Source organism: Coregonus clupeaformis, chromosome 11 (assembly GCF_020615455.1).
Source record: "Coregonus clupeaformis isolate EN_2021a chromosome 11, ASM2061545v1, whole genome shotgun sequence".
Lineage (NCBI taxonomy): Eukaryota > Metazoa > Chordata > Actinopteri > Salmoniformes > Salmonidae > Coregonus > Coregonus clupeaformis.
The window spans coordinates 27,469,484-27,481,983 of record NC_059202.1 but is presented as its reverse complement, the minus strand read 5'-3'; the positions used below and the strand labels follow the sequence as shown (position 1 = coordinate 27,481,983).

General features: G+C 44.8%; 1 protein-coding gene across 1 annotated transcript in view; it reads left to right on the top strand.

Annotated features, from left to right (window-relative positions):
* The window catches only part of LOC121577417 (LIM domain containing preferred translocation partner in lipoma), a 162,719-nt gene extending 154,373 nt beyond the window's left edge, over positions 1-8,346 (top strand). The window contains exons 7-8 of the mRNA XM_045223384.1: positions 4,529-4,891; positions 8,293-8,346. Of these exons, the coding sequence (XP_045079319.1) occupies positions 4,529-4,891; positions 8,293-8,346 (417 nt within the window). The remainder of the gene's footprint in view (positions 1-4,528; positions 4,892-8,292) is intronic.
* The last annotated feature ends 4,154 nt before the right edge of the window (positions 8,347-12,500 follow it).

The window sequence follows — 12,500 nt, the reverse complement described above, 5'->3', positions numbered from 1 at the left end:
TTTGGGTCCATATCCTCACTAAGAATAGTGTTCTACCTCAGAGACAGCTATTGTAGTCTCAACACACACACACACACACACACACACACACACACACACACACACACACACACACACACACACACACACACACACACACACACACACACACACACACACAGCTGTCGAAAATCTCTGGAAAGTACTAGGCCCTTCCCTTAAGTATCCTATAATTCAAGGATTTTATGCTTTCGCCAGAACAACCAGGGCCTAGCCTTTGGGAATTACTCATCAAGGACTGTATTTTACTAAATACAAATTAGATACCACATTCATTGCAGCAAGCATCTTTATGTATTAAAATAAAATAAACTAATTAATTTTTGTTCAAAACAAAAGTCTACATATTTCTTGAGAAGGCTGCTCTGTTCTCCCAGGAAGGTACCGTTTAATAGGTTTGTGAACATGCCTTTGATTTTAGATAAAAGCAAATTCCTCACTTCGTTAATATATGATATAATAGTATTATTATTATTATTATTATTATTATATGATAATAATATACTGTCTGTATTCATGTCTCTTTTAGAATATACACTATATAATGATTAATTGTTCTAGCAAAAACAGCAAGAATTGAAATTCACAGCATCAAAAAAGACAAACAAAACACGTCCAAAATCCTAGTTAACCAATCAGTACGCTATGCAGCACACATATACACACAGATCCAACTAGGATGTAAAACCAAAGGACCGTGAGTGACTTAGAACCTTGAACCTCCCTCGCCAAACGTTTTTACGCCCACCGCCCAACCCATCTTTATTAGTCAAACTATTTCCACCCTTTTAGCTTCCTGAAATCTGTTTTTCTGTTTTATTTTCCGCTGCCCTGTACGTTAGCAGCATCTAGCAACGCTTTCACGCCTTAACATCACTCTAACGACACCCTAATGACGCCGGAGGGGATGGCTGCCGTTTTATGGACTCATAACCAACCGCGCTATTTTGTGTTTTTTTCCGCATTGTTTGTAACTTGTTGTGTACATAATGTTGCTGCTACCGTCTCTTATGACCGAAAAGAGCTTCTGGACATCAGAACAGCGATTACTCACCTTGAACTGGACTAATCATTTTTCTTTAATGAGTCAAACGAGAGGGATTTGCTCCAGACACCCGACAGGGCCCTCATTCCTGTCATTCGCAGTAGAAAGAAAAGGAGATATCGCGGTGCTTGGTAAGGAGCCAGCGACGAGTGGCTAATCAACTTACAATCGCTTGATAATAAAGTGGATGCACTACAAGCACGTACAGTTGAAGTCGGAAGTTTACATACACCTTAGCCAGATACATTTAAACTCAGTTTTTCATAATTCCTGACATTTAATCCTAGTAAAAATGCCCTGTCTTAGGTCAGTTAGGATCACCACTTTATTTTAAGAATGTGAAATGTCAGAATACTTGTAGCGAGAATGATTTATTTCAGCTTTTATTTATTTCATCACATTCCCAGTGGGTCAGAAGTTTACATACACTCAATTAGTATTTGGTAGCATTGCCTTTAAATTGTTTAACTTGGGTCAAATATTGTGGGTAGCCTTCCACAAGCTTCCCACAATAAGTTGGGTGAATTTTGTCCCATTCCTCCTGACAGAGCTGGTGTAACTGAGTCAGGTTTGTAGGCCTCCTTGCTCGCACACACTTTTTCAGTTCTGCCCACAAATGTTCTATAGGATTGAGGTCAGGGCTTTGTGATGGCCACTCCAATACCTTGACTTTGTTGTCCTTAAGCCATTTTGCCACAACTTTGGAAGAATGCTTGGGGTCATTGTCCATTTGGAAGACCAATTTGCGACCAAGCTTTAACTTCCTGACTGATGTCTTGAGATATTGCTTCAATATATCCACATCATTTTCCTTCCTCATGATGCCATCTATTTTGTGAAGTGCACCAGTCCCTCCTGCAGCAAAGCACCCCCACAGCATGATGCTGCCATCCCCGTGCTTCACGGTTGGGATGGTGTTCTTCGGCTTGCAAGCAGACCCCCTTTTTCCTCTAAACATAACGATGGTCATTATGGCCAAACAGTTATATTTTTGTTTCATCAGACCAGAGGACATTTTTCCACAAAGTACAATCTTTGTCCCCATGTGCAGTTGCAAACCATAGTCTGGCTTTTTTATGGCGGTTTTGGAACAGTGGCTTCTTCCTTGCTGAGCAGCCTTTCAGGTTATGTCGATATAGGACTAATTTTACTGTGGATATAGATAATTTTGTCCCTGTTTCCTCCAGCATCTTCACAAGGTCCTTTGCTGTTGTTCTGGGATTGATTTGCACTTTTCGCACCAAAGTACGATCATCTCTAGGAGACAGAATGCGTCTCCTTCCTGAGCAGTATGACGGCTGCGTGGTCCCATGGTGTTTATACTTGCGTACCATTGTTTGTACAGATTAATGTGGTACCTTCAGGCATTTGGAAATTCCCCAAGGATGAACCAGACTTGTGGAGGTCAACATTTTTTTAAAATGAGGTCTTACCTGTGTGAGAATGCTATTAATTGACTACAGCTCAGTGATCAACACCATAGTGCCCTCAAAGCTCATCAATAAGCCAAGGACCCTGGTACTAAACACCTCCCTCTGCAACTGGATCCTGGACTTCCTGACGGGCCGCCCCCAGGTGGTAAGGGTAGGTAACAACACATCCTCCACGCTGATCCTCAACACGGGGGCCCCTCAGGGGTGTGTGCTCAGTCCCCTCCTGTACTCCCTGTTCACTCATGGCTGCATGGCCAGGCACGACTCCAACACCATCATTACATTTTGCAGATGACACAACAGTGGTAGGCCTGATCACCAACAACGACGAGACAGCCTATAGGGAGGATGTCAGAGACCTGGCCGTGTGGTACCAGGACAACAACCTCTCCCTCAACATGATCAAGACAAAGGAGCTGATTGTGGACTACAGGAAAAAGAAGAGGACTGAGCATGCCCCCATTCTCATCGACAGGGTTGTAGTGGAGCAGGTTGAGAGCTTCAATTTCCTTGGTGTCCACATCACCAACAAACTAACATGGTCCAAGCACATCAAGACAGTCGTGAAGAGGGCACAACAAAACCTATTCCCCCTAAGGAGACTGAAAAGATTTGGCATGGGTCCTCAGATCCTCAAGAGCATCCTGACTTGTTGCATCACTGCCTGGTATGGCAACTGCTCAGCCTCCGACTGCAAGGCACTACAGAAGGTAGTGCGTATGGCCCAGTACATCACTGGGGCCAAGCTTCCTGCCATCCAGGACCTATATACTAGGCGGTGTCAGAGGAAGGCCCTAAAAATTGTCAAAGACTCCAGCTACCCTAGTCATAGAATGTTCTCTCTGCTACCGCACGGCAAGCGGTACCGGAGCGCCAAGTCTAGGTCCAAGATGCAAATGCAATGCAAATAGTCCGGGTAGCCATGATTAGCTGTTCAGGAGTCTTATGGCTTGGTGGTAGAAGCTGTTAAGTGGCCTTTTGGACCTAGACTTGGTGCTCCGGTACCACTTGCCGTGCGGTAGCAGAGAGAACAGTTTATGACTAGGGTGGCTGGAGTCTAGAAGGTTAGCCTTCCTCGACTAACCGGTTCCCCCGCACATTGACTCGGTACCGGTACCCCCTGTATATAGCCTTGCTTTTGTTATTTTTTACTGCTGCTCTTTAATTATTTGTTACTTTTATTTTGTATTATTTTATATATATATATATATATATATATATATATATATATATATATATATATATATATATATATATATATATATATATATATATATATATATGGTTAAGGGCTTGTAAGTAAGCATTTCACGGTAAGGTCTACACATGTTATATTCGGCGCATGTGACACATCAAATTTGATTTTGAACATCAGATCAGCAGTTACTTACCCGAATTCCGGCTTCTACTTCGACTCATCTGCCCTGGGCTTTTTCCTGTATCTCCGACCCAATTTTCGGCATATCCAAGAGGAAACGCCGGTGTTACAGAGGCAAGAGCGGGGGGATCTTGGTGAGGTTAAGGCGAAGGGAGAACTGGCCACCTCCTCCCTCCATTCTATTGGCCAATGTACAGTCACTTTATAATAAGATGAATGACCTCAGATTGCGGATTTGCTACTAACAGGATTCTCGTAACTACAATATTCTCTGCTTTTCTGAAACATGGCTGTCCAACTCAATGGATTCTCCATTCACCGAGCTGACAGGACAGTAATGGGAATTCGAGAGGGGGAGGGGTGTGCCTCTTCATCAACAATACATATGGAATAGTAGCTGCTGCCTTGGCAGGAACTAATGGGGATCCATAATAAACCCCAGGAAGAGTAGTTGCTGCCTTGGCAGGAACTAATGGGGGTCCATAATAAACCCCAGGAAGAGTAGCTGCTGCCTTGGCAGGAACTAATGGGGATCCATAATAAATACAAATATAATACAAGCAAGCCCTCCCTCGTCCGCCATTCAGCAAATCAGATCATGACTCTGTACCCCTGCTTACTGTTTACAAGCAGAAGCTCAAACAGGAAGTATCCGTGACTCGCTCCGATGAGAAATGGTCATCAGAATCACAGATTATGCTACATGACTGCTTTCCTAGTGCTGATTGGAATATGTTCTCAGACTCCGCCGCTAACATCGACGAGTTAACCACCTCCGTCACCGGCTTCATAAGGACATGCATTGGCGATGTTGTCCCCACAGTGAAGGTTCGCTGCTTCCCCAATCAAAAGTCCTGGATTAACACAGAGTTTGGCACTAAGCTAAAGGACAGGGCTTCCACACACAGGGCTATCGCAGACAACCCTAAGGCTACGGCTGAGGACAGGAACAAGTACAAGGAGTCCCCCTACGAACTCCGCAGAGTCATCAAACAAGCAAAAGGACAATATAGGAATAAGGTGGAATCATATGGGCTCCCGGGTGGCGCAGTGGTCTAAGGCACTGCATCTCAGTGCTTGAGGCGTCACTACAGACCCCCCTGGTTCGATTCCAGGCTGTATCACAACCGGCTGTGATTGGGAGTCCCATAGGGCGGCGCACAATTGGCCCAGCGTCGTCCGGGTTTGGCCGGTGTAGGCCGTCATTGTAAATAAGAATTTGTTCTTAACTGACTTGCCTAGTTAAATAAAGATAAAAAAATAAAATAAAATATTCCACAGGCTCCGACGCCCGTCGCATATGGCAGGGGCTACAGTCCATTACGGATTACAGAGGAAGACCCAGCCGTGATCTGCCCAACAATGCCTCTCTAGCAGACGAACTCAATGCATTTTATGCACACTTCAACAATAACAACACCATACCGTGCGTGAGGGCCTCCATCGAACCAGAGGACTGGGTGATTTCGCTCTCCGAGGCCGACGTGAGTAAGGTCTTTAATCAGGTCAACACTCGCAAGGTGTTCCAGGGCGCTTTCTCAGAGCATGCGCATATCAGCTGGCAGGCAAATTCTGTGATCCATAGACGACGCAATCTCAATTGCACTCCACACTGCCCTCACCCACCTAGATAAGAGGAAAACCTACAGTGGGGAAAAAAATTATTTAGTCAGCCACCAATTGTGCAAATTCTCCCACTTAAAAAGATGAGAGAGGCCTGTAATTTTCATCATAGGTACACATCAACTATGACAGACAAATTGAGAGAGAAAAAATCCAGAAAATCACATTGTAGGATTTTTAATGAATTTATTTGCAAATTATGGTGGAAAATAAGTATTTGGTCACCTACAAACAAGCAAGATTTCTGGCTCTCACAGACCTGTAACTTCTTCTTTAAGAGGCTCCTCTGTCCTCCACTCGTTACCTGTATTAATGGCACCTGTTTGAACTTGTTATCAGTATAAAAGACACCTGTCCACAACCTCAAACAGTCACACTCCAAACTCCACTATGGCCAAGACCAAAGAGCTGTCAAAGGACACCAGAAACAAAATTGTAGACCTGCACTAGGCTGGGAAGACTGAATCTGCAATAGGTAAGCAGCTTGGTTTGAAGAAATCAACTGTGGGAGCAATTATTAGGAAATGGAAGACATACAAGCCCACTGATAATCTCCCTCGATCTGGGGCTCCACGCAAGATCTCACCCCGTTGGGTCAAAATGATCACAAGAACGGTGAGCAAAAATCTCAGAACCACACGGGGGGACCTAGTGAATGACCTGCAGAGAGCTGGGACCAAAGTAACAAAGCCTACCATCAGTAACACACTACGCCGCCAGGGACTCAATTTCTGCAGTGCCAGACGTGTCCCCCTGCTTAAGCCAGTACATGTCCAGGCCCGTCTGAAGTTTGCTAGAGTGCATTTGGATGATCCAGAAGAGGATTGGGAGAATGTCATATGGTCAGATGAAACCAAAATAGAACTTTTTGGTAAAAACTCAACTTGTCGTGTTTGGAGGACAAAAATGCTGAGTTGCATCCAAAGAACACCATACCTACTGTGAAGCATGGGGGTGGAAACATCATGCTTTGGGTCTGTTTTTCTGCAAAGGGACCAGGACGACTGATCCGTGTAAAGGAAAGAATGAATGGGGCCATGTATCGTGAGATTTTGAGTGAAAACCTCCTTCCATCAGCAAGGGCATTGAAGATGAAACGTGGCTGGGTCTTTCAGCATGACAATGATCCCAAACACACCGCCCGTGCAACGAAGGAGTGGCTTCGTAAGAAGCATTTCAAGGTCCTGGAGTGGCCTAGCCAGTCTCCAGATCTCAACCCCATAGAAAATCTTTGGAGGGAGTTGAAAGTCCGTGTTGCCCAGCGACAGCCCCAAAACATCACTGCTCTAGAGGAGAACTGCATGGAGGAATGGACCAAAATACCAGCAACAGTGTGTGAAAACCTTGTGAAGACTTACAGAAAACGTTTGACCTGTGTCATTGCCAACAAAGGGTATATAACAAAGTATTGAGAAACTTTTGTTATTGACCAAATACTTATTTTCCACCATAATTTGCAAATAAATTCATTAAAAATCCTACAATGTGATTTTCTGGATTTTTTTTCTCATTTTGTCTGTCATAGTTGACGTGTACCTATGATGAAAAGTACAGGCCTCTCTCATCTTTTTAAGTGGGAGAACTTGCACAATTGGTGGCTGACTAAATACTTTTTTCCCCCACTGTATGTGAGAATGTTGTTCATTGACTACAGCTCAGCATTCAACACCATTGTCCCCTCCAAGCTAGTCACCAAGTTTAGGACCCTGGGACTGAACACCTCCCTCTGCAACTGGATCCTGGCCTACCTGATGGGCCGACCCCAGGTAGTGAGGTTAGGCAACCTCACCTCCGCCATGCTGTCCCTCAACACGGGGGCCCCATAGGGGTGTGTGCTTAGTCCCCTCCTGTATTCCCTGTTCACCCACGACTGCGTGGCCAGGCACGACTCCCAACAGCATCATCAAGTTTGCTGACAACACAACGGTGGTATGCCTGATCACCGGTGACGATGAGACAGCCTATAGGGAGGAGGTCAGTGACCTGGCAGTGTGGTGCCGGGACATCAACCTCTCCCTCAACGTCAGCAAGAACAAGGAGCTGATCGTGGACTACAGGAAACGGGGGGCGAGCACGCCCCCATCCACATCGACGGGGCTGCAGTGGAGCAGGTCGAGAGCTTCAAGTTCCTCGGGGTCCCAAATTACTTCATTACTAGTTGGGGGAGATCTGTTACGTTCTTCTCAGCTTAATTCACTTCAGACTGAATTGACCACTAGTCTGACAGTTGCGTGTTCTTGTCTTGTCTTGACGTCTGAATGATCTTGCACAATTCAGGGCCTGATGATCAGCTGGGTCTATTTCCAGACATCTGCTAGACGGGGCTAATTCACACCTCGTCACCACAGAGCGTTGGCTGGCGTTCAGGGTTGCTGTGCTTCTGATATCAACTTCTTACACCACTCGTATACTCACACCTTGTGACAGCCATCAGTTGGATTTGATGGCATGGCATAGCATAGGTCTATAATTGGGTGTTTGCGACCATTTTGTTGGCAGTGGGTGGCACGGTGCTGCCTCTTCTCTCTGGTTACTGGATGTCTAAGAGACTGAGGTGGGTAGAGTACTGAAAACCTGCTCTTAACACTAGAAAAGCCTGGTCTCGAGGGACCCCCTTCGAGCCAATGATGAGTCTTTTGGACGTCAACATTCTAACAGTCTAAAAAATACATTTCATATATGCTATCGCAAACATTAATCAGTTGGTTGTGTTTATGAAGATCTTAGGTAACATTAGAATACAGTTGGTTTATTTCCTGCCTGTGCTGTTTCAGCCTCTGACATGTGACGATGCCACAGAAGGACCAGAGCAGAGCCCAGGAGCCTGATTTAAAACACCAGGCTCTGGTCTAAAGTAGTGGACTATATACAGAATAGGGGGTCGTTTCAGGTCTAATATAGTGGATTATATACGGAATAGGGGGTCATTTCGGGTCTAAAGTAGTGGATTATATATACGGAATAGGGGGTCGTTTCAGGTCTAATATAGTGGATTATATACGGAATAGGGGGTCATTTTGGGTCTAAAGTAGTGGATTATATACGGAATAGGGGGTCATTTCGGGTCTAAAGTAGTGGATTATATATACGGAATAGGGGGTCATTTCGGGTCTAAAGTAGTGGATTATATACGGAATAGGGGGTCATTTCGGGTCTAAAGTAGTGGATTATATACAGAATAGGGGGTCATTGCAGGTCTAAAGTAGTGGATTATATATACGGAATAGGGGGTCGTTTCAGGTCTAATATAGTGGATTATATACGGAATAGGGGGTCATTTCGGGTCTAAAGTAGTGGATTATATATACGGAATAGGGGGTCGTTTCAGGTCTAATATAGTGGATTATATACAGAATAGGGGGTCATTTCAGATGCAGCTTTCGTCTGACTGCAGCACTGGAATGGTCTGAGATCCGGAGCAACTATTTGCAACTATATTTTTGGGCTATTAGGGGCACCGTACATTAGGTCATACAGTGACGTGAAAAAGTATTTGCTCCCTTTCTGATTTTCTCTATTTTTGCATATTTTTGATACTGAATGTTTTCAGATCTTCAACCAAAGCCTAACATTAGATAAAGGCAACCTGAGTTTACAAAAAATAAATACATATATATTTATACTTATTTTATTTATTTAATTAACAAAGTTATGCAACACCCAATTCCCCCTGTGTGAAAATAACTCAATAACTGGTTGTGCCACCTTTAGCTGCAATGACTGCAACCAAATGCTTCCTGTAGTTGTTGATCAGTCTCTCACGTCGCTGTGGAGGAATTTTGGCCCACTCTTGCATGCATAACTGCTTTAACTCAGCGACATTTATGGGTTTTCAAGCATGAACTGCTCCTTTCAAGTCCTGCCACAACATCTCAATTGGGATTAGGTCTGGACTTTGACTAGGCCTTTCTAAAACTTCAAATAACGGGACCCATCTCATCCAAAAAGTTGACTCAAGTTTGCCAAAAAGCACCTTGGAGCACCTGGATGCTCATCAAGACTCTTGGAAGAATGTTCTATGGACAGATGAGTCAAAAGTATAACTTTTTGGACGACATGGGTCCCATTGTGCCTGGTGAAAACCAAACACTGCATTCCACAGTAAGAACCTCATACCAACGGTCAAGCATGGTGGTGGTAGTGTGACGGTTTGGGGATGCTTTGCTGCCTCAGGACCTGGACGACTTGCCTTAATAGAAGGAACTGTGAATTCTGCTCTGTATCAGAGAATTCTACAGGAGAATGTCAGACCATCCGTCTGTGCGCTGAAGCTGAAGCGCAGCTGGGTCATGCAGCAAGACAATGATCCAAAACACACGATCAAGTCTACATGAAAATGGCTAAAAAGCAAAAAGGTGAAGACTTGAAACGAGCAGTTAATGCTTGAAAGCCCACAAATGTCACTGATAAAGCAGTTATGCATGGAAGAGTGGGAGAAAATTCCTCCACAGCAACGTGAGAGACTGACCAACAACTACAGTCATTGCAACTAAAGGGGGCACAACCAGTTATTGAGTGTAAGGGGGCAATTACTTTTTCACACAGGGGCATTGGGTGTTGCATAACTTTGTTTATGAAATAACTTACATAAGTATATCATTGTTGTGTTATTTTGTTCACTCAGGTTCCCTTTATCTAATATTAGATCTGATAACATTCAGTATCAAAAATATGCAAAAGTAGAGACAATTAGAAAGGGTGCAAATAGCATTGTAGCTACCATCTGACCTGTATTCTAAACTCACATCAATGCTTGTGATTGTTAGGGAAAAGCATTGCGGATTAAAATAATAATGTAATTAATTCCGTGAAGTTGCTTACTTTGCTAAATGATAACAGCTCCGGGCCCTTCAGTGACACCTTTACAGTGTGTTATTGATCCTGACTCTGAGCAGTGTGCACGTTGAGGAGGATGAGAACGTGTGGATGGTGCCTTCGCTGGTTCCAATGAGAGAGCGAGGGAGAGGGAGAGAGGGACTAGTAACTCTACATAACAGAGAGAGAGAGGGAGAGAGGGAGAGAGGGAGAGAGGGAGAGAGGGAGAGAGGGAGAGAGGGAGAGACAGAGACAGAGACAGAGACAGAGACAGAGAGAGAGAGAGAGAGAGAGAGAGAGAGAGAGAGAGAGAGAGAGAGAGAGAGAGAGAGAGAGAGAGAGAGAGAGAGAGAGAGAGAGAGAGAGAGAGAGAGAGAGAGAGAGAGAGAGAGAGAGAGAGAGAGAGAGAGAGAGAGAGAGAGGGAGTAGTAACTCTGCATAACAGGGGCCCCTGCTGGTGGCTAGGTGGAACAGCAGCCTGTCTGTCTGCCCTACCATGTCTGTCTATCTGTCTGTCTGCCTGCCCTGCCTTGTCTATCTGTCTTTCTGTCAGTCTGTCTGTCTGCCTGCCCTACTATATTTGTCTGTCTGCCTCTCTGTCAGGCCAGGCCTGCCTGTCTGTCTGTCTGTCTGTGTCAGTTTGTCTGTCTGTCTGTCTGCCCTACAGTGTGTCTGTCTGTCTGTCTGTCTGTCTGTCTGTCTGTCTCTTTGTCTGTTTGTCTGTCTGTCTGTCTGCGGGGCTCTGGGGTTAGCTCTTTCGCTGCTTAAATTGGGCTCCTCTCCTCTGTCCGCGTCCTCCTCTCCTCTCCTCTCCTCTCCTCTCCTCTCCTCTCCTCTCCTCTCCTCTCCTCTCCTCTCCTCTCCTCTCCTCTCCTCTCCTCTCCTCTCCTCTCCTCTCCTCTCCTCTCCTCCTCTTCCTCTTCCTACTTTGTGTCATCTGCTGATGTAAAAAGGGCTTTATAAAATATTAGGGATGTGCATCTTTCCCTTTCATGATGATACGTAGGCTAAGTGGGTGGGTGGGTGGGTGGGTGGGGATGGGTTGGGTGGGTGGGTGTATGGGTGGGTGGGTGGGTGGGTGGGTGTATGTATGCACTGGCTGAGCCATAAGGGAAACTGGGAATCTACCACCCCACTATCAGTTAGGGGGAAATCACCATCGCCCAATAATTAATTTGTCATTTCTGTAGATTAAAAGTGTTAGAGCTATTAATGTATCAATATTTATCTTTAAAAATGTGTAGCACAACTTTAGATTTCACCCGCTTCTCATAATGGAATGGTTTAATGCAGGCCCACGTTGACTCCAATGCTTCCTACAGTTGTGTCAAGTTGGCTGGATGTCCTTTGGGTGATGGACCATTCTTGATACACATGAGAAATTGTTGAGCGTGAAAAACCCAGCACCTACTACCATACCCCTTTCAAAGACTCTTAAATCTTGTGTCTTGCCCATTCACCCTCTGAATGGCACACATACACAATCCATGTCTCAATTGTCTCAAGGCTTAAAAATCCTTCTTTAACCTGTCTCCTCCCCTTCATCTACACTGATTTGAAGTGGATTTAACAAGTGACATCCATAAGGGATCATAGCTTTCACCTGGATTCACCCGGTCAGTCTATGTCATGGAAAGAGCAGGTGTTCATAATGTTTTGTCCACTCAGGGTACAAAGTGTACACGTTTCTTTTTTAATCAATAATAATAATAATAATAATATGCCATTTAGCATTTTTGTGTATGGGTGGTCCCGGGGATCGAACCCACTACCTTGGCGTTACAAGCGCCGTTCTCTACCAGCTGAGCTACAGAGGAAGTATCTCCTCGTGGTTTAGCTTGTTGTGTGTGTTCAGTGTGCAGGTCGTGTGGTGTTGTTTGGCAAAACATAAACACTTTCCAAAACAAAAATCATCCAGGAAGTAGAGTGGTCATCCAGGAAGTAGAGTGGTCCAGGGTTTAGCAGATTACGTTGCAGAGGAAGAGATGAGGATTCTCTTGTGGTGTGTGTTTGGATAAAAGATAACCTTTAGGGACTCATTCAAATCACCCCTGATACGACCGTAGTTGTTTGGTCAAAGAGAGAGGATCCGCCACGGTTTTGCTTTAACACCAAATTATACCTCCGATAGACAACAGTGTGTATTAAGAAGGGAAGTGGAGGACCC